General features: G+C 40.6%; 1 protein-coding gene across 4 annotated transcripts in view; it reads left to right on the top strand.

Annotated features, from left to right (window-relative positions):
* Positions 1–17: 17 nt before the first annotated feature.
* The window catches only part of SBNO1 (strawberry notch homolog 1), a 43,913-nt gene continuing 16,624 nt past the window's right edge, over positions 18–27,306 (top strand). The window contains exons 1-18 of one of the 4 annotated variants that reach the window (XM_014598521.3): positions 18–377; positions 7,688–7,821; positions 8,628–8,732; positions 9,638–9,947; positions 14,339–14,383; positions 14,761–14,861; positions 16,180–16,276; positions 17,610–17,770; positions 18,231–18,364; positions 18,507–18,597; positions 20,150–20,311; positions 20,971–21,106; positions 21,185–21,290; positions 22,624–22,777; positions 24,202–24,384; positions 24,628–24,725; positions 25,728–25,879; positions 27,028–27,225. In XM_014598521.3, the coding sequence (XP_014454007.1) occupies positions 7,690–7,821; positions 8,628–8,732; positions 9,638–9,947; positions 14,339–14,383; positions 14,761–14,861; positions 16,180–16,276; positions 17,610–17,770; positions 18,231–18,364; positions 18,507–18,597; positions 20,150–20,311; positions 20,971–21,106; positions 21,185–21,290; positions 22,624–22,777; positions 24,202–24,384; positions 24,628–24,725; positions 25,728–25,879; positions 27,028–27,225 (2,365 nt within the window). In that variant the 5' untranslated portion in view covers positions 18–377; positions 7,688–7,689. The remainder of the gene's footprint in view (positions 378–7,687; positions 7,822–8,627; positions 8,733–9,637; positions 9,948–14,338; positions 14,384–14,760; positions 14,862–16,179; positions 16,277–17,609; positions 17,771–18,230; positions 18,365–18,506; positions 18,598–20,149; positions 20,312–20,970; positions 21,107–21,184; positions 21,291–22,623; positions 22,778–24,201; positions 24,385–24,627; positions 24,726–25,727; positions 25,880–27,027; positions 27,226–27,306) is intronic. The other 3 variants (XM_014598522.3, XM_014598523.3, XM_059713412.1) reach the window with 3 other exon arrangements.

Raw genomic sequence — 27,306 nt, 5'->3', positions numbered from 1 at the left:
CCCCCTCCCCCAACCCCTCCGCAGACCGGGACGCGGGCAAAACGAAATCGGACGCCGAGGCCGCCGGGACCTTCCAGAAGCTTTATCTCGGTCGCCCTTCCACGCGAGGAGGGGGGGGCGCATCACGTGACGAGAACGAGGCCCAGGCGCGATGGCTGGTCACGTGACGGCAAGGGGTCACGTGGTCCCGCGTGAGGCCGTCACGTGGGCGGGAGGCGGAGCGGCGGCGGTCGGGTCACGTGGTGCGGCGGCGCCACCAGCCCCCTCCCCCCCGTGAGAGGGGAGGGAGGGCAAAGATGGCGGCGGTGAGTTAGAAAGCGGCGGACGGCGGGCCAGCGCGGGGACTTCCAGCGGCGGCCGCGGGACATCGGCAGAGAGTGAGTGCCGCCGCCGCGCCGCGCCGCCCTGCTGTGGGGGGGGGGGGCGGGTGTGTGGGGGACTTGCTGCCGGGGGGGGTCTTCCTTCCGCCGCCCGTCGCGCGCGATCATTGTCCTGAGGGGCCGCGGGCCACGACCCAACCCCTCGTCGTGCGGGGCCGCCGGCCCGGCCCGGCCCGGCCCCCCGCCCCGTCTCGCTCTGTTCTGCTCTCCTCTCCTCAGGCTGCCCCGGGCCGCCCCCCGGGGGCCCCGCGCCGGGAGCCGTTGGTGGGACACGATTACGCAGCCGATTCCGCACAACCCGGAAGTTTATGTCCTGAGCACGTGCTGGGGGGGGCTGCCCGGGGCAGTGCCCGCAGGGCTGCACCTCCCTGGTGGGAGGAAACCACCCGGCCTTTACAGCTGCCCCCCCGGGGCTTTCTCTTGCACCCACCGCCCCTCGTGTTTCCCTCTAGGAAGGGGCAAAGGCTGCGCACCGGTGCTGCCTCCGCTCGCAGGCTTTGTAAAGTTGTCAGCTTATTCCCTGCTGATTTATTTATTTATTCTTTTTTATTTTCTTCCTCATTCGTGATAATCATTGCGTTCTGTTTTCTTCCAGTGGCCGGTTCCCACTCGGGCAAGTGCAGCCTTTAGGTTTAAAGAAAGACCCGGCTTCAAGGCCGGGGGTGGGGGGGCAGGACGGACGGGAAATCCTGGGTTTTCTTCCTTTTTGTTCTTTTCCTTTGTAAGAAAATGTGTTAGTTTAAGAAATGTGGAAGTCTAGAAGTCTTGGTTCAGAGAGGATACCTTTTATTGGACCAACTAAGAAATCGCAAACACCAAAAAAAAAAAGTTCTGCAAGCTTTCAGGTGCTCACGCCCCTCCTCGGGCTGAGGGAAACGTAAAGATGATAAAAAGGCCGCATAGGTAGAAAATAAGCTTCGTTTTTGCACAGCTTCATTTTAAGACACTTCTTTAGACCCCGGTTTTGGGCTCCATCTGCCTAATGCCAGCAGAGGTGACATGTCGTTCAAATTAGCTCTCATTTTGTGTCTGCGTGCACATAGCTTTACACAGATTCACAGAAGTTTAGGGCTTTGCAATTTAAAATGATGCTGACCCCGTGAAAATAAGATCTGGTCTTCCCTTTGCAAAGTCTGTTTAGTGCAACTTCTTTGCTTGTCTGTTTCTAAAAGGAGCTAATGGAAGCTGTAACTGCTGCATCGGGCCCCAAAGGCAGGCATCTGTTTAAAAAAAAAAAAAAAGAAAAAAATGGTTTTCACTGAGCCTCAGTGTCAACTTGTAAAAGCTTTGACTTTGAGGCTCAAAGTCAGGTGGATTGGTGTCCCTGGATATTTTTTCAGACCGCCACCTACAATTCAGCTTTCACATTTGAGAAGTCTGCAAAATATGAGCAGCCTGATGAACTCTTTCAGACTCTCCTCGCTCAAATCATTACATTTCAATAAAATGCTAACTTCTGTTCAGTGTCAGTTTAAATAGAATCATCAACTTTTTCACTGCTGACCAAAGCATGAGAAAAGGGAATAAAGATCTGCACTCAAACTTAATCGTTTTTGGTTCTGTAATTGGATGACACTGTGGAGAGGGCAGTTACTTTTCTTCAATCTGACCTAAAATTTAGGCTAAGAGCAATCCCAGCTCCCCTCTAGCGGACTGCGAACCGTGACCTTCCGGTCATTTCCCCCTTCTCCATCCCCATTCCACAAGAAGCTATCTGTAGTTTTGGGCAGACATAACTACCGGCTGCACTTGATTAATAATTTCAAGTTCTTCTGTGCATCCAGGGTGATTAGAAATTTTTTTTTTTTTAAATGGAAGCTTAGATTCTGATGTTTTCCCAACTGAACATGAGAGTACGTGAGGCATTTGAACCTACGTGGGTGCATTTGAACCTACTGGAGAAGGAGCCCCACCGGAGGAGTCTGTCACATTTTGTGTAGTGATCTTCTGAACATTTGTACAGTCTATTGGCATTTTATTCTGCCTTCAGAAAGAGGCAGAGTTTGAAGGACTACAAAAAATATCTTTTTCCAGTTACAATCCTGACTGTTTTTACTAGGACCACAGAATTATGCCTCAGGATTCAAAGTAAATTTTGTTATGCATTGAGATGGCCGTTGATATGAAATTTGAAACTATCTGGAAAAGTAGAAAAAATGGCCTTTTGGCTATTGTACAAGTTATGTTCTGTAAGTGTGCATTGGCTTGAAATGGGGGGGGTTGTTTTCCTGAAAGTTATGGCAGAAATCTTAACGAGGTACTAAGGGGGTGGTGTGTGGAAAGGAACAGAAGTTGCCAATACTCCTAACAATACAGATTAATTACTGTACTTTGGGTTTCACTATTCCAGATAGAGTGGTTATTCACAGTCAAAAGCATTAATCTCAGACTTTGGATATGCCATAGACATCAAATCATGTCAGCCAGTGGTCTTGAAGGCTGGATGACATCTACGCCAGATTGGCTATGCTGTTGTTATAAGTTTATGCAGTAAATTGTAATGCCACAATTAAACATAATTTATAAATGAAAGTTTGAAAATATGATTGGATGTCTAAGAAGTAAAACTAATGAAATTTGAGTGTATTAGTGTAAAAAAAAAAAGTGTACAGCTGTTAAGGCTTTCTGTCAAAAATGGAAATGTAGCCTATGCTTGAGCACACATCATCCATTTTTCTTTCCTTTTAGGAGAAACAGGCTGCTAGACACCTGTTTTTGAATTGTGCTGTTTTTTCCACTTTCCAGAAGGAGAGAGAGAGATCTGTGTTGGCATAGATACATGCCATAATATTAGATATGACATTGAAATACTGGCAGTTACTGTTCCACAAACCAGAAATTGATTTTATGTAGTGCTTAGTCTTTTATCTTAACTTGAAAAACTAGTGTATTGTTGTAGCACAGTGCATCATAAACAATGTAGTGAGTTTTCTGTTCCTTTTCTGTAGTGTCCCTTCCTCAAATGATAGTGCAGTCATTTTTATTTGTCTTTGTGCGTTCTGAAAAAATTGGCAGACTGCTTTCTGGGTATCTAATAATTGTACTGTTTTTCATTTTATATATAGTTTTTATGACCTTTCTAACGTGTTGGGTTTCATTGCTTAGCAGCATGGGGCACATTACAAGATTCTACACGCCCAGCAGTCATCTGTTTTCAACTGATAAAGTACTTGGGGAACTGCTTACAGAATTTACAACTCTTTTTAGGAACTTTTTGAACGTGGAGAACAGACCTTTAGTATTGCTGACCTTAAGCTGCAAAGCTTGCTGAAATCATGCTTGCTTGATGCTGAGTAAAAAGCCTTCTGCTTTGTACGACTATGGAGCTGTGTTGTGACTGGATAATGTTCTAGGCTTGATTACATGCCTGAATGAAGCTAAGCCACATCTCGTTGCATTTAGTTTTTTCTCCCCAGCACTTGTGTTTCCATTTAACTTTTATACTAAAGCAAAACTGAGTCATTGGAACCTACAATTTTTGGTGCAGGTTTTCTGTAACTAGTTTCACAAAATATAAGATTAGATACCTAATTATTGCCTTTAATGGCAACGAAAAATTGGGAGGTGTTTAGTATTTCCCTTTTGTCTGCCTCTAGAACGCTACCACTTTGTTCCTGCTGTTCAGGAACCAGAAACTGGCAAATCGACTTTCATTGACTAAACTGATTGACATGCAAGTAAACAGTTGCAATTTGTTTGCTAGTAACAAATATCCTGAAGGCTATTTTAACGATAGGAGGGTGTGTTGAAAGAGAGTATGGAAGCTGGCATTTTGTGTGGTGAAGAAAACACTGTAGTTTTACAGCACCAACTAGCAAAGAGTAACTGTAGTGATTTCAAGGAGTTTAGAAATTGCTATACCAGATCCAGATAGCTGTCATTCAGTGCAGATGCTGTAGTAAGCAGTTACAAGATAATATGTCCCGGGGAAAGTTTCTCCCTGACGCCAGTTAAAGGCTGATTCATGCTCTAGAGCATGAGGATTTAAACATCTTCCAAAAATCCTTTTGCGGTTCTGGATTTTCTTTGCATATATTCAGTACTTTAAACATCTGATTTTTGTTTTTCACTTCCATACATCCTGACAGTGAGTCTCACCGGTTAATCTTGTGAGAGAGCGCTCTTTTTCCATCTCTATTTCATTGAGCATTGCTGTGTTCATATGTTATGAGAGGTGATAAGTTGAAAAACTCTGTTTTGAACCTTTACTGTTCATTATTTGTATTCTGTCTTTTCTTTCATCTATGGTAAATGCTCCCAGTCTTCAGTTGTCTTTCATGAGATTTTTTTCACACCTCTGCTCATTCTTGTAATCTTTCCTGAACTACTCATTTTATTTCTGCTACTTCTATTTAGGGATTGGTTAACTAAAAAAGTTAAATGCAGTACTCCAAGTGAAGGTATGCTGCTGATTTCATATAATGCCAGTATAACTTCCATAGTTTTTTTTCTTCCATTCGGACACTTCTCTTTTGAGAAGTGTGATGCCTAGCTCTCTTCAATTGATACAATTTACTTGGAATGGAAAGTGAGTACTTTCTATTTGAGGGGAAAAACCTGCATTACATTGCAAGTGTCCACACACAACTTTTTTTGCTGCTGAGCTGACCCTGATGTTTCTCAGGTTTCCCCAGTGTTGGCTAACTTAATTTTTTTAATTTCAAAACTTTTTCAAGTTTTAATTTCCACATTTTCATGTCTCCTTTCTGTTAAAAAAAAAAATAAAAAAATAAAAAAAATTCTAATAAAGTAATGAAAGCACTTCCTTTGCAATAGCCCTTGTACTGACTTGATCACCTCCATCATGAACTTTGAGATTGTGTTTGTGTTTTTACTTTCCACAAGTTTACCAGGTGCAGATGTAAGGCTTAGTGATTCATAATTTTCCATGTTACCTGGAGTGCCTCTTCAAGAATCATATGCAATGTTTACTTTCACCCACTTTTTTGGTAGTAGCTGATTTTTATGTGCTTACTAGCAGTTCAGCCGGTCCATTCTAAAATGTCTTCAGAACTCTTGGTACATGCAGTCTGGGTTTGTTGACTTGTTTATTTTTAAGTTATAACTTCTGAGGATGCACCAGTATATCGGTTGTACATCAGATTGGCACCAATACAAGGAAAATTTAACATTATCAGCTGTCGGCTTTTTTTGGCTGGTGTAGCTGATAATGTTCACTAATAAATATAACATACCTCCTGGTCGGTCCCCACGGATGCCATGTGCAGCTGCACACATGCACGTGGTCAGGAATGCAGCCTGACAATGTAGAGAGCAATGCCTTGTAGGTAGGTCTCTGGAGGGGAAGGGGCCTTTGGGGGTGTGGGGGGGGTGGCAGGGCCTGAGGATGTTGCCCAACCAGGGCAGTCTGTTGGACCCAGGGTGGGGAGCAGGATTTGGGGGGGGGGGGAATACGTGCCCCCCTAGATTTGTGTGCAGGTCGGATGTGGGCTGCTCACTGTGGGCTTGGCTCTCTGCTTGCTTTCTTTCCATCAGGAGCCCTGCATCAGCTGCACACCCCCTGCCCATGCAGCAGTAGTGAGGGTGGTGAGTTGTGCCTTCTGCAGCCACTGTGGGGCTCCCAGGGCAAAGGCAGCAGGCAGAGAGCCCCAAGCCCACAGTGAGCAGCCTGTGTCTGCCCTGGCCCTGCTTTGCTAGGCTCTGGTTAAAAGTGTCCCTTTGCTTAAAAATGATGGTGGCGGTATTTGAACTGAAGCTCATTCAACAAGCTTTAGTTCATGTGCCCCCACTGCCATTTTTACATGCCAGAATGCTGATCCCCTGGACGAGCCACCTCTGGCTTTGTCCCGCACCGTGCCCTGGCCTTGGGTCCCATTAACTGCCTTGGCTGGGCAGTGCCCCCTGCTCCTACCCCAATCCCTTCCTCACTGTGGGGACCTTGATCTCCCCTTCCCCCCACCCCTTCCTCTCCACAGACTTACCTGCAGGGAGCTGCTTTCCATGCTGCCTGGCTGCATGCCTGTAAATCTGTTATCAGATCAGTATCAGCTGATATGGCTGGTTAATAGTTGGCTGTCAATATTGGCCAAGAAAGTCTTTTATCGGCGAACCCCTAATAATTTTGTGCCTCTTTCTTTTTAGTACAATAGTCTTTTGATGATAACTCCTAAGCAGTCAATGCAGAGTGGATATCTTCCCAACATTGGATAGATTAATCTAGGAAATAATCTCATGTCTTAAAGTCTAGCAGGCAGATGGAGTCAAATAGCCATGTGTGTGCAAGCAAAAACTGATTTCCTGGTGGGATTACTTTGGCTATTTGTCTTCCGCTTTGAAACAGCTGACTTGTCATTGGAGGCAGAAACCATTGCACTCCACGCGCAGCGTGGGGTATTTGATTCAGTTTTAAAGTTTTTAAAATCATCTGGAAAAGCTCATTTGCCACCCTGTATATGAAGTGCCTCCTGGCCTGCCTTTTGGTTCGAAATAACTACAGTCTTTTCTTAATATTTCGTTAGCCCATGAATATATTATAGCAGTGTCATCCATTTGTCCTACTCGCTGTTTAAAGAAACCTCTCCAGTTTTTCTTTGTGTGAAAGCAATGAGATTCTGCTTAGAAATAACAAATAATTGCAAGTTATTCTAGACCTACTTATGAAAACTAACTTTTATGATTTCTTTTTTTCATTAAATGTATATAAAATGGCCTCAATGGTAAATTTTTAATAATTTTTTTTTTTAACTACTAGATAAGTATCTCCTCTTCCCACTGTTCTTAAAGGGATGTTGTTAACTTAAATTGCATTTGAGTCTCAACATTTTTACTAGCCAGTAGTAATTGAACTATCTAAAATTTCTTTTACAAAAACTAGAGAGGTTTTTGGGGTTTTGTTTGTTTTGGCTTTTTTTTTTTTTAAACTTATATTGGGTGGTGTTTTGTATATGGCTGCTTCTAATTCTTCCTTTCCTTGTGGAGTCTTGTTGCATAAAGTTATTTAAAAAATGTGAAATAAAGTTGTATGGGGCACTGTTAAAGGACTTGGCAGATTCATAACCTAGCCCAGGGGTGGGCAAGATGCGGCTTGCCGAGCCTATCCGGCCCACAGGACCCCTAAAAAATTTAGAAAATTAATATTTATCTGCCCCTGGCTGCCTGTCATGCGGCCCTCAATGGCTTCCCAAAACTCAGTAAGCGGCCCTCTGCCCAAAATAATTGCCCGTCCCTGACCTAACCTCATCGTCTGAAAGCTACTGCATTGATAAGGTGAAGCTTTTGGAAAATAAGCAATGATTTCATTTTGGATAATTTTAATTTATGCACCTGTTCTTAATTTTGTATTTCAGAAATGGTGGAGCCAGGACAAGATCTGTTGCTTGCTGCTTTGAGTGAGAGTGGAATCAGTCCAAATGATCTCTTTGATATTGACTCTGCAGATATGGGTCTTGCAACCATAGCACCAACTCCAGCTGTTCAGCAGGTTAAAAACAAGACACTTTAAATAATTGGGTGATGTTAAATAATATAGGATCATGCATTTCTTATACTCAAGGAAAACCATACTCTTTAACTGTTAAAAGAATATGAACATGCTGTATGTTCTCATTGCTGTGCTATACAGAGCTTGTGTATAAAGAAAATGAGTTGGTACTCTGCCTTAATTATGTATTTGTAGGCATCCAAAGTGTATAATTTATTAATTTAATCCTTAGCTGACTTTTCCATTATTTAAAGAGACATGCCATGATGTATATCATAGTTTCATAGTTGGTATGGTCGGAAGGGACCTAAGCAGGTCATCAAGTCCGACCCCTTGCCATGGGCAGGAAAGAATGCTAGGGTCAAACGACCCCAGCTAGGTGATTGTATCCATGCAGAACTTTCATTGCTACTTCTAGGAAAGTGGAACTACACTTAACAGGAGGAAGAATTAATTTAATAGGGTGTTTAATCTCCATGACAACTCTCACTCAACAAGAACGTAACTTTTTTTTTCAAACACAAGAGTAGAGAACGATAGTCTATCAAACAGAAATGAGATGGCCAAACAAATTAAAATTTTCATAGCAGTTAGCTGGAAAGCTTTGTACTCAGAACAGTTTTGGGCACTAACTTGATGACGAGGTACTCTACAATCCTTATTGCTAATGAAATTAGGATTAGTGGGCAAAGCAAAGGAATTAGTTATTAGTTTCAGTTTCATGGGTGGATATTTGAAGATTTTCTTTTTCCCCCCTCCCCCTGCTCAGATTAGTGCCTGATCATGCTCGCTTTCTTTCTCTCCAGTCAGTGCCACTTAGTGCATTAGACCTAGGCTTGGAGACTGAGGCAACAGCTGCTGTTAAACAAGAACCAGAGGCTGTATCTACTCCAGCAGTACTAAATGTCAGGGTAAGAACTGGCATATTCAGGGTTTTGTATGCTTATAATAGGAAAGTGTATAGCTGAGGAAGGCCTATACAAACACCAACTTTGCTGTCATCTTTTAATATAATCTCTAAGACATTAAAACATTCTTTTATTTTGTTCCCCACTTTTGAACATCCCTCTGGGTTGTTATGAAGTGCAGGAGAGGCCATCTCTTGGAGAAAGTCAAATTTAAAAGGGAAACATTGTTTAAAAATGAGCCCAATTTGACTTCTATCTTCTGAGCATAGAAACTGTTCACCTAAGCAATTGGTGCTTGTATATTGTCCTGCATTAGGATCTTGAAAATTTTAGATTTATCAGGAAGAATGGCAGTTATCAAAATGAATGTTCATATCTTCCTTGAAATGAGAATGCTAGCATAGAAGTATGATCAGCATCTGAGGGGTAGGGTGTATAAAAAGAATGCACAGGAACAGTTTTTTTTATAAATAGCTGTTACTTTTTGATTTATACCCTAACTGCATAATTTGTGCAGTGTGTTGTATTGCTTTCCAGCCCAGTTTGCTACACACAGCAACTGTACCTTTTGTCGGGGGGGATGAGATCCTTTCCTCCTTAGAAAAAAAATTCTTGAAGAAATCCAGGAAACCACACATTAGCACATGCTTTTGAGGAAGTTTCTTGCTTGGACTCATGTTCTGAAATACTGTAAGTGGTCCCTGCTAGTTGTGAGATACAAAGAGAATATTGACACCTGTCTTCCCCGCACTGTTCCCAGAGTTGACTCCTTTTGAATTGGTTATTCCTGTCTCTAGCTGAAATACTTTAGTGTAAGTTTTGTTTTATTGAGTATTGTCTCATGGAAAATCTTAGCGGTTATTTCCCAAACAGGACAGTCTTTGTTTGTTTTTTTTTCTTTCTTCTAGCAACCTCCATCAACTACAACCTTTGTGCTGAATCAAATAAATCAGCTTCCAACTTTGGGGACTACAATAGTAATGACAAAAACCACACCTGTCACAACTACCAGACAGACTATCACTGTAGCGAAAATCATACAGACCAGCACAACTACTCGACCATCGGTTGCAGCACCAGCAGTACGCAGTGCCTTGACCCCTACTCCTTCAAAGGACCAGATCCAGCTGAAAGATCTGCTCAAAAACAATAGTCTTAATGAACTAATGAAACTGAAGCCACCTCCTAACATAGCCCAGCCAGTTGCAACAGCAGCAAGTGAGTTTTTCTATAAGTACTATTATAGAAATGTGGAGATAATTGTTTAGTGCACATCCCAAAAGAGTAGGTTGTGGTAACATTCAGACTTCATTAAGACTTGCATGTTAGATTTCAGCTACTTGAAATTGTGGAGGGAGCAGCATATAATGTACTTTATTAAAAAACCTGAACCCTGAATTCAGCCCCAAAATTTAGCAATAAGCAGCGGGTAGATGATTAACATTGGTAATGTGATTATTATAGTCAGTTATTGCTGCCCTCTACATTTATGGTATACCTGCAGTGCTTGAACATGCATTGTCATCTCACTTGTTCCTTGCCGTAGTATGGGTGTTGCCATTGTATGCTTAGTTGTGTGTTTGTTTGTCGTCTTTTTCTTTTTTTTTTTAATTTCTTCGCAGATGGAGACTTGTAGAACATGTTGGTATTTTGACCCTATCTGTGTTTCTGTAAAGCAGGGCTGTCCACCTTCCAAGTGGTCAGGGGTTACACACTCTGCAAGTTGCATTATCCAACCCTGCACCCCACTGGCTGTACCAGTGGTGGTCACGGTTTGCACACTGCATAGATTCCCCCCACTCCCGTTGCACCTTGTACCTGCACTCCCACCCTGGGCTGCAGCTTGCACATGCATGAGTACTTCCCCTTCCTCTCCCCTCCCTGCTGCAGTGATTCCAGAGCCTGCAACTTCACTCATTACGGGCCATCAGTTGGACAGTCTTGCTTTAAAACTTTGAGAAGGAGAAACTGAGAATCTGCTTATTTCATGAGAGGAATGCACATCAGGCCCTGTTTGTGTCAGATGCAGAACTCAATTGTGGTGGTGGCCAGTTGATTTGTAGTGCTTTTTTAATACTCTTTTAAGTCCAGGGAAAATTATTGCAGGGCTATTTAAATTGTAAGCAGCAAATACTGGGAGATACAATGTGCAGAAATGTCTGAGATCCTGAAGTAGGATAATGACCAGAGATTTAAAGTGCTGGCCCTGATAATTTAACTACTTGGGGGTGGTTTCTGTGTCTGCAAGTTCTCTACAGACTAGATCTGTGGATTTTCATATTGTGAAAATTCTTCCTGATGCCATAACTAATCCTTATGGGGACATTAGTGACTTTAAAGCAGGATTGTCAGAAATATGGCTGAAAGACCTGCCTCAGGATCTGACCTGCTGTGCCAGAAACTTGTTGGTGGAATGAACGAGAGTAGCATTAACCCCACCAGCTGCCAGCGCTACTGTGTCAGAGCCTGCACACAAGGGATTGATGCCACTATTGCTTTCTCTGCCACTAAATTCCTGGGTCTAGATCCCTGGTGGGGTTACAGTTCTGTGGCAGTGGGACTGATGGTGTTAACCTCCACAGTTGCTAGAGCCACTGTCTAGCGTCAGCACTCAGGGGGTTAATGCAGTTGTTGCTGCTTGTCCTGCTGAGGTTGGGGATTGTCTGGCTTGTAAGAAGGCCCACAGTTCTGAGGTGGGTTGCAGGGCCAAATGACCTTGACATCCCTTACTTAAAGAATTTCAAAATGCTTTCCTGGAGTCTTACTTCTTTTTCTCTAATCCCCTTTTTAATATTTCCACTAAATGGAAGTCTTTTCTGAAAGGGAAACCTGAATAATGGAAAAAGAGTAACATTTTGTATACCCTAGTGCTGCACAAAGCAAGCAAATTATATTTATTAATCTAATCTTTTGGCTGCTGTAGTGTCGTAACGGACAGTTAAATTTTCAGACTACTGTTGAGTGTCTCTTCTAAAGTTGCTTTTCCTAATAGTATATGCATAAACTTCTTACAGGACCTGTAAGTGTCAGCATCTCTAATAGCATCAGTTTCTAGGTTTAGCAATGAGTGTTTTTTAAATGAAAATACAGGTGATTTGGTAGTGAGGAGCAGGGGTCTTAAGAAATCTAAAGCTAACGAAGTGTGAATTAAACAAAAGTAAGAAAAGGGAAACATGCAGGATGCTTGAGATGGACTTGGTATTCAATGCAGTACCCAATTTTAATACATTTTACTTTGATATGTGGTAACAATAGCCCATGATGGAGGAGGAGGAGGAGGGGAACAAAGGAACAGGATAGAGTATTAACATAGCATGATGGATGTAGGCAACCACATCCGTTTTTCAAAATCAGACACCTTCCAACCTCTCTAGAACAAGAGAATTCTCTGGCCTGCCAGTGTACCAAATAAATAACATGGGTCATAAAGCTTTCTACGCAACCTGGAAGACATTTGGGGATGGGGGGTGGAAACAAATGTAAGTGGAGCCCAAGAGGTTTCAGAGACCATAAATATTTGAGCAATGAATAACACTTTAAATACAGTCTTTATACCACAGACCTTTTTTTAGGTTTAATCATGATATTTACAACTTGTAAATAAATAAAGTTCTGCCCAGAGGCATTTTTAATGCACCTTAATTCTGGTATCCAGTTTGGCTGATTCAAATGTTGCAAAAGTTCTTACTAAGGTGAGGTCTGAATGAGGCTTAGAAATACCATGTTGAGCTGTTATCCTGCATATTAAACAGGATACAGCTTATTTAAGTAAAATAGTTAGTAAAATCCACATGCATTCAGAATTTAAGGGTGACACTCTTGCAGTGAAACTGTACCCTGTTTATTAAGTTGGTGACCTCTTTCTGATGGGATTAAAAAAAAATGGGGTGATTTAACTGCTGAAGCACATTGTAAGCTCTTCAGTGATCCCAGGTGGACAGTTTGTCATTCCCTTGTGGATGATTATTCTCATTGCTTTTATTCCTTGGGCAGTTTCACCTGAATACATTATCCTTCATTTCACCCCCCACTAGTGTTTTTATATTTCAGCACGTCTGTCTTGAGTCACAGTTCCACTAGTAAAGTTGGGAGAACAGCAGGTCAAGTTTTTACAGCCCCTTGAGAATGAAGCTTCCACGGCTGGATTCTCCAGTACCCAGTGTTTTTTAAAGAATTTAAGCCACTGTCAAATATTGCAAGGAGGATCAGAGGTCAGAAACTCACTTTAGCATTACTTAGTTGCCCCTAAAATGAAAATGATTTTAATCAAGGCAGCCATTTCTGTTGTAAACTCAGCCATAGTCTGAACACCTTTGCTGCTGTCAGTCTGTCTGGCAGTTGCGTGAAAAATGTAGCTCATACAAACAGTAGCACATCTTTTTGCAGCGATTGTAGCTTGGTAACGTACCTTTTGCTAAAAAGCTTAGGGAGGGGGGCAAGAATTGTGCTTCCTAAACATGGAGTCTCAAGGAACTGCTTTTCTCTGGTGGCATTTCTGAAGAAGTATATAATAGAGCTGCTAAAGTTTTACTACAGCAGAAGATTTGAGTGGGGCATTTTTATTACTTGTGTGCAATTTTTAGTGGTGGTGTCATTACCTCTCCTGCCCACACCCTTGTTTCTGCCCCTTTAGAAGTAACTTTTGAAATGTGTCAAAATGTAAGCCACTTTCAAAAGGATAGTGTTTCACATGGGGATGTGTAGCCCTTGTTGTCCCTTGGCTAAGGCCATATGTAGCCACTTGCTGTCTAGCCAGGGATGCTAAAGGAGGCTTCAGGGATGGAGGCAGGCACAGAATCTAGCATGGGGCTTGGGGGAGCATGTGGTAGTCTTTAGTGGCAGTGGGGATGTCCCACTTCTGGGGTAACTGGCTCTCCAGCCCTAAATCTGCTGAACCCCAGTCCTTCCCATCCCCCAGGAGCAGAGAGGCAAGGGAGACTGCATGCTGGCAAGCTAGGCTCCATTGGCAGCATGGGGTCGGGTGCATGTCTGGAGCAGAGAAGTACAGGAGTACAGTCAAGTGCCAAGACCACTCGAAGTGCTCAGAGTGATTCCCGTACAAAGGGTGCTCCTAGTGCCCGGACCCCCATTGGCAGGTCTGGTGTGGGGAGGAAAAATCTGTGGTGTTAGTTCATGGCTTCCACCACAGGGATTCCAGCCCCATATCCCTAGAACCTCTCCTCTCCTTTGAGCAGAGAGGTAAAGGGTTTTGGGGCAGAACACCTGGCAGTGGCAGGTGGCCCATGGAGTGTAACCCAGTGGCTGAACAGATAATTTATCCACCCAGTTCTCCTCTTCTCCCCTGTGGATTTGAGGGTAGGGGTGGGGGAGGACAACTGGAGCACTGTGGAATATTGGAAGATCTACGAGTCCCCAGGCATACATAACCAGAAATGAAACTCTTCAAGTAGCTCCTCATTTTAAGAAGTCTGTTTTGGAGTGCTTCAGCTGCTTCAGAAATTTTTACAGGGCACGTGTGTTTTTTCCAGCTGACTCTTTGAAATGTCTCAGTTAAAGTCTGTCCATACAAAAAGAACTTAAGTTTTTAACTTTGCTCTCCACTCATATACATGAAAATAATTAAGTCCAAAATGTTGACTTTCTTGCAGAAATAATTGTAGTGTCTCCAAAGGTGGTAAATGCCACCAAACCAGGTAAGAGCACATAATCAACAACACTGGGTTTGTGGTTTCTTAAACTGTCTTAACTCACACATAAGATGGAATCAATTATTTCATAGCTCGGTGGAGGTATATTCTCTTGGTGTATTAAAGAAGTTTCACGTATCTCATTATGGCACTGGTTAATACATTTTATTTAAGTACACCTTTTTCTTTTAAAAGCAGTACCAGAACTAATTTTAAGCATGTGCAGAGATTTATGGCTAAATATATTGGTAGTGTTCTTAAGGGTATCTGTACGTTGTCAAAGACTTCAGATTTTTGTTTTCCATTATATCAGTGGAGGTGGAAGAGGAGGGTATTATAACTCAGTATAATAGAACGTCTAAATTGCAATTTTTTTTTTTTAGCTGATGTAAGCAATGGTGCTGTAAAGAAGGAGGCTTCTACAAAAGAAGTAGCAAGAATATGGATAAATGATATGAAAATGCGAAGCTTTTCACCTACTATGGTGAGTACTGTCAATAAACGGATACAATTTCTTAAATTAACTTATGTTTAACTAGCCCCAGTTCTCTCTATATAGTTCCAGGCAGTCATGGAGACTTCCTGAGCTCTGTTTATCTGTGAAATCATACATTTCATTCTGTAGGGGAAATTGCTGTTTGCTAGTAGTTGGGAAGCAGACCATGCTGCCAGCTGTCTAGCACGGTTTGCTTGAGCTACATGGGAGCCTCTTGAAGTTCCGGTATCTTCAGATGACACCCTTGTTTGTGATGGAAGACATCTTTTGAATCTTATCTGACTAAAGCTGAGGAGCAGCTCTCCTAGGCTGCTTTTGAAAATTGCTTTATCCCTGTCTCACAAAATGTGCAGATCTCTGCAATCTGAAGCAGATACTTTTCCAACAGGATTGGCCTCTTGCATTATGCTGGATTACAATATAAATCCAGAGCATCTTCTTCTAATGATGTACTGGGGATTTAGTGCAAGTTATCCACTAATGCTGTTGGAAGCTCTGCACTTAAACCTTTCTTCACTGAGAACTGGGTTAAAATGAGTGGTGGTTTTGTGATCTCAATGTATTTCTATAATGCAGGGCACCTGGAAGCAGTTTTAAATAACTCCTCTGATATCAAGGATTTAAATTGGTGGTGAAGGGTTTTTAACTTGTGGCTTGAACAGTATTTGTTGCAGGGGTGGGGGGCATGGGGGGAAGAATAACTTGAACTCTAATAATTAAAGCCCTAGGAAAACAATGGCCAATTGTTGTTTATTTGGGAGGAACGAAGAATACCTCTGAGAGCGATACTAGATAGCTATCTTGAAAGCTGTCAACTTTTTTTTTTTTTTTTTGATGGATGTTCATGACCTTTCAAATTTTAAAGACAATCCCTTTTAACATATTCTACAGCTATAGGTGCATTGTGTATAAAAATGCTTATCCACTGAGTTAGCTGCAGAGCTCAGCTCTGCTGGCTTATTTTTTCTTTCACTTTCTATGCCAGCATAGGTTTGTAGTGCTGCAGAGCATTTGGCCTATTGGTAGAAAGAAGGGAGCTGAAGTCCTTTTTGAGTTCCTTTCCAGTGATGCTTCTTTTCAGTGGAATGAGACCTCTCTGAAGACAGATGCTTTAAAAAGAATATTCTGGCTAAGACTTAGTAAATATTGTAATTTTCCTACTGCTCTCTAGTGCAGTTAGGTCATTCTTATGCAACTGAATGGTGATGTCCCAGGCTAATAGTCTAGCACTGACTTGCACGTTTGTTTGTTTATAGGATTATCACCAGTATCTCATACCATTAACTTGGGTATATTTGTATTGTAGAAAGTGCCATCTGTAAAAGAGGAAGAAGAACCTGAGGAGGAAGATGAAGAAGAAATGGGTCATGCAGAAACATATGCAGAATATATGCCAATAAAACGTATGGTTACAGTAAAAACTGCAACTAATTTTAAACGATAGTACCCATGTTAAATAAAATCCAGAGGAACATTATAAGTAATAGGCTTTCTAATTATAATCTATAATAACAAAAAGGGGACCTGAATGGGCAGATTGAAACTAAAATTTTGTTGCAAAAAACCGGAAGGGGACTGACTGAATACACTTTGTTTGCTATTTTTAATCTGAGAGAGATGTAAATGGCACAGTGGCACTAGGTTGCTAAAGATTTTAACTTTATTGACCACAGTTGGCAAGGCACCCTTGTTTTACTGCATGATTTTTAAGAGCCGTGTGCTTTATAGCAAAGATGCATAATACAATTTTGGAGACTTTAGTGTGAAGCAACACCTTCTAAGTACATTGTAACCAACTTGGCCGCAACAGATTCTGAGATCCCAGGTCTGTTTTTACTGTAGTTCATTAATGAAAAAGCAGAATTTTAATGCATGATCCAGTGTGTTTAAAAAAAGTAAAGTAACAAACTGCATTTCAGACTTCCATAAATAGCAAAGAGACTTTTGCAGTGAGCACTTATAACTAAATTGTACAGTACCTTGGTGAGCTTTGACTTTTGAAGCTTTCTCCTGGCAGCCCTTGTGTTAGCATATATGTGTAGTTCTCACAAGCCTTCTTAAAACTTTCTGCTCTTTTACTCCTTGAAGTTTGCTTTTTTTTACGCATCTTTCTCTCCGCTTACAACTTAATTCTTCGTGAATAATGATATTGCTGCCCTGGCCAGCAATGTGTACGTTTTAATCACTGATTCATCTTAAATTGTGCCTGGTTCTTTATCTTTTCTCTTCCCACAATCTGTGTCCTGATGCAGTAGTGTAACAAGGTAACATTGTATAAGTTAAAAATGACAGGAGTGTTATTTGTAACATATTGGTATTCACGTAGCAGAAAAATTCTACTCCTAGTGACCCATGTCCTTTGAGGTGTTCTGTGATGGAAGGCCCCTGGGGGTCAGAGCCACTACTCAAAAGTATCAAAATGTTGAGGATTTTTGATAAAGCAGAGTTATGTTTTCATAAAAACACATTCCATAAATGGAGCAAACAGATTTCCTTGTCACAAGTTGCCTTCTTATACTGATGCCTGCCCTTATCCTTAAAAAAAAAAAAAAAGTACTGTTTTCTCTATACTCATAAAAACAATGGGGCTCCTAAGATCAAAGGGGGGGGGATCATAGTTACCCTAAAATATAACCTGAAGTGACCAAGCTCTTGAAATTATGGTGTTGACTTCTAAAATAAATAACTTATAATAACCAGTATGAATCATGTTTAGAGCTTTTTTTTCTCTTGCAGTAAAAATTGGACTGCGTCATCCTGATCCAGTAGTAGAAACCAGCTCGTTATCAAGTGTAACGCCTCCAGAGGTGTGGTATCAGACCTCAATATCTGAAGAAACTATTGATAATGGTTGGTTGTCAGCATTACAACTTGAAGCAGTTACTTATGCAGCCCAGGTATGTTGCTGTACAGCACTTAACAAACCCCCCTCCCCCCCCCCCCCCAAAAAAAAAAAAAAAAAACCAAAACTTTGGATTTTAAAGACGTGTGGATTAAGTATTACCATCAGGAATTGGTTGTGTAGTTGGCTGAACATAACATACATCAGGGGCTGGCATCCTCTGGCCAGTGGATTAGATCCAGCCAACAGAAACATTTGATCCAGTTTCAGCAGCCGGGTAGACCCAGTTTAGATCAGAGGCTTTTCCCCACAGTGGTGGAGAGCTTCAACAGCAGTTACTTTTCCTTGTTACCACAGGGAAAAGCGACAGTGGGGTCTCTTCCTGTGCAGCTGAACTGGGTCAGTCCATCCTACTATTTGAAGAAGCTGGTGACCCCTGACTTGCACTTTTTCTTTTCTGGCTAAACAACTTGTAGAGGTGTGTTGTAGGAATTAAAATATATTTTCTTTCACAGCAACATGAGACATTCCTGCCCAATGGAGACAGAGCTGGATTCTTGATAGGTGATGGTGCTGGTGTAGGAAAAGGAAGGACCATAGCTGGAATAATCTACGAAAATTATTTATTGGGTAGAAAAAGGGCAGTATGGTAAGTTGAGGCAAAACTTGGAATGACTGCAATACTTAATTTCAGGATAAGTTATGGTCTGGGAGCAGGCGTTAGACAAAAACTTAGATTGTTGCTTTTTGCTGTACTCTTACAAATTGCATGCTTTACTTTTTCCCTTCAGGTTTAGTGTGTCAAATGATCTGAAATATGATGCTGAAAGAGATTTGAGAGACATTGGAGCAAAAAATATTTTGGTTCATTCATTAAACAAGGTGTGGATACTTTTTACTATGTACAGTTCGGGTAAAACTTTAGGTATGCTTGTGTGATGAGATGTGCATGTTTAAAATAAGTACTGTTCTTGCTTTTTCAAACTTATTTTGAGATATTGCCATTTTTTACCCTTGTAGCTTTTTAATCTTAAAAAGCATTACTAATGCTGAACTTTAGGTGTATAATTACCTCACCCCTGAAGTCAATGAGAATAAACCACATGCCTAAATCATATACAGTATTAAGGCCTGACCAGATAATTCCAAAATATTCCTCTCCAGGCTTATGTGTAATTTAGGGACACTACTGGCTGAAAGTCTTGTTTCGTGAGTGTTGCTTGTATCATGTAGAATTTTGCATCTTGTGATATTTTCTGAAGAGGAAATATTTTCTAAAAAGTTAAGATCTCATAGATTCATAGATGTTAGGGTCGGAAGGGACCTCAATAGAGCATTGAGTCCGACCCCCTGCATAGGCAGGGGGTCGGTTTAGATGACCCCAGCTAGATGCCTATCTAACCTCCTCTTGAAGACCCCCAGGGTAGGGGAGAGCACCACCTCCCTTGGGAGCCCGTTCCAGACCTTGGCTACTCTATCTGTGAAGAAGTTCTTCCTAATGTCCAATCTAAATCTGCTCTCTGCTAGCTTGTGGCCGTTATTTCTTGTGACCCCCCAGGGGCGCCTTAGTGAGTAGAGTCTCACCAATTCCCTTCTGCGCCCCCATGATGAACTTATAGGCAGCCACAAGGTCACCTCTCAACCTTCTCTTGCAGAGACTGAAGAGTTGTAGGTGCCCCAGTCTCTCCTCATAGGGCTTGGCCTGCAAGCCCTTAGCCATACATGTGGCCATTCTCTGGACCCTCTCCAGGTTATCCACATCCCTCTTGAAGTGCGGCGCCCAAAACTGCACGCAGTACTCCAACTGCGGTCTGACCAGCGCCCGATAGAGGGGAAGTATCACCTCCTTGGTTCTGTTCGTCATGCATCTGCTGATGCATGCTAAAGTGCTGTTAGCTTTTTGGCAGCAATCCTAGATACAGTATATCTGTTGTCTAGGGCAGCAAAAGTGGCACAGTGGAGGAGGCAGGCAGCACGGTGGCAAATAGTGCAGGGAGCATAAAACAGAGCAGCAGATCAAGCAGGGGAAAAGGATCAGAGTGGCACTCAGGAGGTGTAGGACTAATTTGTGGCACACTTGCCAAAAAGATTGGTTTCCACTTGTCTAGGGGGTGTATGCAAGCCAAAATATCCCAAGTTCATGAAAGCGGACTCCTTGATTCTGTGAAAATCGCCTTATATGGGAACCGAATTCAAAATCCTGAGATCCTGAAAGATAGTTTTTCCCAGGAAGCACTAACTAAAGTTGTCTTAGTATCCTTCTAACCAGTGTCCCATAGGTCCCTAGAGATCTACTTGTGTTGTCACTGGAGTCATCGACACTGTATACATTCCCTAAGGTTGGGGGGGAGGGGGGGGTGTCTCTGCCCTTGAATTCTGTCCCAGTGTGATGTGTTTGTAACTTAAATATAACTTGCACTTTTTTTCCTTGCAGTTTAAATATGGAAAAATTTCTTCCAAACACAATGGAAGTGTGAAGAAAGGTGTCATTTTTGCCACTTACTCTTCTCTTATTGGTGAAAGTCAATCTGGTGGTAAATATAAAACCAGGTTAAAGCAGCTTCTTCACTGGTGCGGTGAAGACTTTGATGGAGTTGTATCCTTTTTGTTTCTGGGTGTTCAGCAGAAGTAGTTGAACCATTATCTATTTATAAGACCACATTTTGGGAGCCAAGCTGTTCTGTGCATGTTTATTTTAACTTAACTTACTTTAGGACACTTCATTAATTTGAACCAGTTTCAGACACACACTTCCAATCAGGCTTTACTCAAAATGTGACACGTAAATGTGATCTATGTATGATCTGATTCTTATAGCCTGTTGGTGTAAATTAAGAGTCAGCTGCATTTGAAGTTATTGATGTAAACAAGCGTCAGGTCACTTGAAGATCAGAAGCCTACTTAACAGGGGTTGTGCATCTGGAGTAGAGTCTTGGGAATCTGACATTTTGTTAAACTCTGCATAATGTGTTTTACGTAGATATTCCTTTTCCTAAAGAATAATTACAGTATTAAGAAGAATAACTCAAATATATAAAAGCATTGCATTTAATGTTAATTGTGCACCGGGGAGTGTTTAAAATTGAATCTTTTGCTGGGGTGTAATCAATTTGTTTGCCTGAAGTTTCTGTAGATCCAGTCCAATTACTAGAATTGATGTTTACAGTGAATGCTGTACTTTCACTTGCTATCCATACATTTTGGTCTGTATTCAGTAAAAAACGGTATAATGTTTATTCCTTAATTTAAATTCAGATAATATTTGATGAGTGTCACAAAGCAAAGAATCTGTGTCCGGTTGGTTCTTCAAAACCAACAAAAACAGGTCTGGCTGTATTGGAGCTTCAGAATAAACTTCCCAAGGCTAGAGTTGTTTATGCTAGTGCTACAGGTAGGTACTAATTAATTTACAATAAAATTCTGATTGCTTTTTCATTGGCATGGGTACAGTATGTGTTCTTCTTTCCAGGTGCATCTGAGCCACGAAATATGGCATATATGAACCGCCTTGGAATATGGGGTGAAGGAACCCCGTTTAGGGAATTCAGTGACTTCATTCAGGCTGTTGAAAGAAGGTAATACAGAATGCCAACAAAAGCTGCTATAGTTCTGGTTGCATTTTGGTTTCCATTTTAGTCCTGATTTAATTCATTCATAGTTCCCTGAAACTATCAGTTTTGAATCTTTCAGGCTTGTTTTCTGCTGCAAAGTAAATTTCTCTGATTTCTTCCCCCCCAATAAAATTTTTAAAAAGAAAATACATTGGAGCAGGAACAGAATATTGGATACTTTCCCATTTTTAGATTTAAAAAGCCCCCTAAATCTTCTACAACTGAAAAGGTTGGAACGAGTGTTCTTAAACTTGGCAGGGACATTGTGGTGATATCTGGTTTTCTTGCAGTTTTTTTTCTGAAGAGAGTCTGTATTTGTTCAGTACGCTTCATACAAGAATTGTTGTGCGCAACAAATTAGGATGTGTATTGAAGATGGAGATGGTCATGAAGGTCTGCTGTATAGTCCATAACATCAGTGGAAGGAAGTCTTTTCAGGTTTTTTTGTTGGCTTTCGGGCAGATAGTTCCAGATCATGCCATCTCCCATTTCATAGGAATGTGCAGTTGAATTCACCCTCCAGAATTTCCTAAGAAAATCAAAGGTGGGAAGTCCCATACAAAATATAATACTAGCAATCTTTTTGCATGCTTTACATTATAATGTTTTTCAAATGCTGCATATCAAGCAGCTTTCTGTAACTGAGACCTTGTACGTTATCTCAAATAACCAAAAAAGGCCTTTTCAGCAGAGATCACTTCTGCAAATAGTCTATTTAGCATATTTTGTACGTCGTTAGCTGTGCAGTGAAGGAGTGATATGGAAGCTAATCTGAGATTAATCTGGTTTATATATTCAAAGTTGATTCTCCTCTGTACCCCCCTCCCCTCCCAGCTGCACCCAAAAGCTGTGTCCTGCTGGTTGGCTGACAACTTTAGTTCTTTTTACACTGGCATGAATGAGATATGAGAGTAAAACTTGCACCTGTATTTCAAACATTCTGGAGCAACTTACATGAAACAACTTGTAATGTTGACAATGAAATTGAGTAAAGTAGGGAAGTAACCACAAAATATTCATATGAGTGCCACTTCATAATATAAACATTTCGCAACTCATTTTGTGATTATAGCTCATGTTTATGAGGGTTGAGTTAGCTGTTCATGAAACCTTGACCTGCAGCATTTCTTGATTTCAGTATTTATACAACTTAATATGAATGGTTCATATTGTTTGTGAAGAATGCTAGTTTCATAATCCAAGTGCACTCATTTCATTTATTTCTAAACTGCTTGACTTTTTTTCTGGTAGGACGAATTTACAGTAATCTTAAATAACTTTTTTACCTTTTGTTCAGAGGCGTCGGTGCCATGGAAATAGTTGCTATGGACATGAAACTGAGAGGAATGTACATAGCAAGACAGTTGAGTTTTTCAGGTGTGACCTTCAAAATCGATGAAGTTTTACTTTCACAGGACTACGTTAAAATGTATAATAAATCTGTGAAACTGGTAAGAGTTTTATTTTTATTTAAATATGGCTTACGAGTTTAAGCTGGTAGTAGTGGAAAGCTTAACAACTTTGATCACAGTGCTGTTAAAACTTAAGAGTACTGTCCTGATCAGACAGCATGCCTTGCTGGCAGCTTTTAACACACCTTCAACTCCCCTGTGAAATATGAACTTTCATTGCTAACTAGGAGAAGCTTTACAGTCTTTTCTCCTATGCCTGAAGAAGGGTGCTTTTGCCCCAAAACTTGCAAATAAGGATTATTTTTTTTAATTTTTGTATTATTTTTATTTTAATTTTTTGCAAAAATCTAGTTTGTCTAATTAAAGAGATCACCTTCTATCACGAGTTCTGATTCCTTTTGCTGTCAGAGGAAAGGAATGAAGTCTGTGTGGCTTAAGGATTTTCGTTGAGAAAAGAACAAGCCTAAAGAGGAATTTACTTCACAAACATTGCCTAAAATATTTCTTTGCAAAATGACAAGTGTTTAAGCGCTCTGAGCCTCTGAAGAGTTGCACACACAAGCTGTGCTGCTGGTTGAAAAGAACATAGAAGTTGCAATTCAGTTATGCACCTCACTTAGCTAATACTGCAGTCTTCTCTGTTTACTTGACCTGCATGTACTTCTACAGTTCTCTGTGCTAATGTATAAATGGTGACTTCCATTGGATAATTTGGATCAAATTTGTAGGTTTGGAGGACATATATGTATAAAAGCCCATTTGTGAAATCTAGCTATAATTTAATCCTGAAATATATATGTTGCGCAGCATCTTTTTAAGTTTCAGAATTGCAACACAAAACAATAAACAGACGCATTTTTATATTTACCTGAATCCAAAGTGCCTCATCTCCCAGTTAAATAGTATATGTGGAAAATTCTGCAGCAGCTCTGGCTCTGGGACAGCCAGAAATGGTGGCCCTGGCAGTCTTACCTTCAGCAGGAGCCACCCCAGCCAGAGGCAGATTGCAGCTCTCCTCCATCTTCACCCTAGGGCTGTCATGCCTGCCCTAGCCGGTACTTGAATACAAGGCAAGGCTTGCCCCCCCCATGTTAACTGGGGGGGGGACCTTGCCTTGAATTCAAGTAAATACAGTAGTATTAGAAACAAATATTAGCCAGAAATTGTGCCCGCAGAGTGTAACTGGGTAATAAGTAGAAAATACTTTGAGATGGGTATGGTGTATTATGCCTTCAGGAACTCGCTTGTGAACTTAGGTCCACAACATGCCAGAAGCTTTTGGGGGCAGACTTAAAGTCAGATGGCTTTAGCTCATTCCAGTTTTTGTCTGCATTTCATTGTTTTATCTGTTCAAGTCTAGTGCTGCCACAATAAAGACAGAGGTCTTATTTATCTTTGGATGTTAAAGAATGTCTTTTTAAAATCATTACTTTGAAAGTTAAACTTAAATGTTATTTCTTCAGTGGGTAAGCGCCAGAGAGAAATTTCAACTAGCAGCTGATCTTATTGATGCGGAGCAGCGAATGAAGAAGTCTATGTGGGGTCAGTTTTGGTCAGCTCACCAGAGGTTTTTCAAGTATCTCTGCATAGCATCCAAAGTTAAAAGAGTAGTCCAGCTTGCTCGAGAGGAAATCAAGAATGGAAAGGTAAGGCAGTTGAAGTCTGACTTTGGTTCAAAATATTTAAAAAACCTTTATAAATACGGAGCCATGGAGATTACCTTTTAAAAATGTTTCTCATCTGGTTAACATGTTTAAAGTGTGATGATTCTGAAGCCAGTGTTGGAAGAGAAACATAAACAGAAATCCACACGCTTGTATTTTCTTCTTTTTCACTTGCCAGTCACTGAGTTTTGTATTAATTTCACTTACGCTTTTCCTCCTCTTTAGTGTGTTGTTATTGGACTGCAGTCCACAGGAGAAGCAAGAACCTTAGAAGCCTTAGAAGAAGGTGGCGGAGAACTAAATGATTTTGTTTCCACAGCAAAGTAAGGCTGTTTTTAATATTTGAAAACCTAAATCTAGTTAAGTGTATTATCCCTTCAGGAACTCACTTGTGAACTTAGGTCCACAACATGCCAGAAGCTTTTGGGGGCAGATGTAAGGATGTACAAATACTTGGTTTTTAGTACTATCTAAACAAAATTTGGTGCCATGTCACAGCAGAAAAAAACAAGTTTGGGTTAGTTTTGGCCCCTGTATATGCTGCCAATAAGCAAGTTGTCTTTTTTTAACTATAGAATTATCCATAACTTACTATCTTCAAAATATTTAAGTGACATATTACATGCCTTTCATATTTGATACCTTGCAGTGTTTTTAGGTTAGAGTTAAGGAATCCTAAGGGTCCTTAGCCACATTCCAAAACAGATTAGCATGTAATTTATGCTTCCCTTTTGGTTTTGCTTTCAGTATTTTTTGTATTGCTATTTTGAAATGTTAGATAGCTGCAGTGTTGCCTGCACTGTATTAAGTTACTTTTTTTTAAATTGTTGCTGACTTGCACTGATCTTCTCAAAGCAAGTGAGAGAAACTGGGATGTCAGACAAGTTCTCAGATGATACAGAGCAATGATTTAATCATGTTGTATTTCACCCATATTGGAAAAAACAGATCCCATCAAGAGAAGAGCTTGATGAGGATTAAGTGGGTGATTTGACTTCAAATATGTCTGAACTTTTGAACTGAGGAAGAAAAAACAATTGAGAATTGGTGTTTGAAACCAGAAAGCTTTTTAAGGTTTCTGGTTAAAAACTTATGCCAGTGTCCTGAAACACTGCTATAAAATAAATGCCCATAACAATGTTTGGTAGGGTGATAAGATGGAGTAGTACAGTTTTCATTCACTACACCTGTAAAATGAAATTCAAACTGTTTATTCAGTGATTGGAAGAATAAAAAGAAAGTCATTGGATTATTACATACATTTCTCCATTTTGAAAAATGCAGCTGGGTTGGAGTAACGCTAATTCTTGTTGTTCTTTGCCCAGAGGAGTATTCCAGTCTCTTATTGAGAAGCACTTTCCAGCTCCTGACAGGAAAAAACTTTTTAGCTTGTTGGGGATTGATTTGACTGCTCAGAGTAACAACAATTCACCCAGGGACAGTCCTTGTAAGGAGAACAAAATGAAGAAACGGAAAGGTAAGGTTTCATCTGTTGTATATTTATAGTTAAGTTGTGGGAATGTCAACCCTTGAATTTATATATAGGAGGTATATATCCAATAAGCTTTTTGGGGGGCAGACAGTACCAGCATTCACATATGAGCATACATATGTTTGTCCAAGACTGGGATTACAGCAGTTTGTATAAACTAGCATTCTTACAGGTAGTAAATCGAAGGTACTGAAACGGTTCCACTGGTTTCCAGCTGAAGCCCTAAATCCTATCATTTGTTTTTAGTCCAAACTTACACTGAGTGCAGAATTTGTAGACACTTGGTAGATAAGTTGAAGTAAGTAAACTTATTTTTAAAATGTTCCTCATAACTTTGTCTTGTGGCAAAAAGATCCTGAGCTCCTCTTTATAGTGAACTAGGTTATTTTATGTGCTTTCTCCAACTGATATTTCTAAGAGAACTGCCTACTACAACTTTAGCTTTTAGAAACTGAGGTAATGAGCTAAATTCTAGAAAAACAAATTAACAAATTTCCTAGCTAAATTCTGGAAAACAGCAAATGTTGTGAAAATATTGAAAGAGAGCAAAATAGCAGTTAACCTGTCTTTTTAAATTGTAGATGTTCCAAGCCTTATTCCTGTGCACATCCACTCGTTAGTTTTACAGGCTTGCAACTTTAAAAGCCTGTTTCCTTGGCCTTTCCTGCTAAAGTACTTCAGTAATTTTATAATTTTTATTTCAAGTGTTGGTTTTAACAATTCTTATTTAATTGGAGCCATTTGAATGACTTCTAAATTGAGGGGGGGGGAAAACAGAATTGGAGAACATTTTTTTTCTTTCCATGAGCTGCATGTGAACTAATTTAAGATTAACTGAAAATGGAATTCTGTAAATATTGGAAAGATGTATTCAAAATTAAGTGGACTCCAGTCTCCAGGAAACAATTCACAAAACTTAAAGATTCTCCAAAACTTAGAACTGGATATCTTATCTTTTCAATATAATCTTTTATAATCAGCATTCTGTGTTACTTAACTGTGCTTAAAGTTGGCACTCACTTTTAATTCTGAGGTTTCCTTTTCTTAGCCGTTGGAGTGACAGGAAGGCAGATTGTGCAAAAAAGAATAAAATATCTGCAGCTCAATTTATTTTATATTTTTGTGTGGAGTAGGTGAAGAAATAACCAGAGAAGCCAAGAAAGCTCGTAAAACAGGTGGTCTGGCTGGGAGCAGTTCTGACGAAAGTGAGAGCGAATCTGATGCCTTGGACAACGAAGAGAGTGACAATGAGAGTTCTAAATTTTTGAGTTCTGGAGATGATGATGACTTTAACCCATTTAGAGATGAATCCAGTGAAGATGATGAAGATGGTAAGGGAACCTGGATTCACTTCATTGAGCCTCTAGCCATATATGTGCAAATATCATACTTCCTATATGAATTTGACCTAA

This window comes from Alligator mississippiensis, chromosome 10 (assembly GCF_030867095.1).
Source record: "Alligator mississippiensis isolate rAllMis1 chromosome 10, rAllMis1, whole genome shotgun sequence".
Classification (NCBI taxonomy): domain Eukaryota; kingdom Metazoa; phylum Chordata; order Crocodylia; family Alligatoridae; genus Alligator; species Alligator mississippiensis.
Note: the sequence above shows the minus strand (reverse complement) of the source record. Positions and strands in the feature narration are given on the sequence as shown.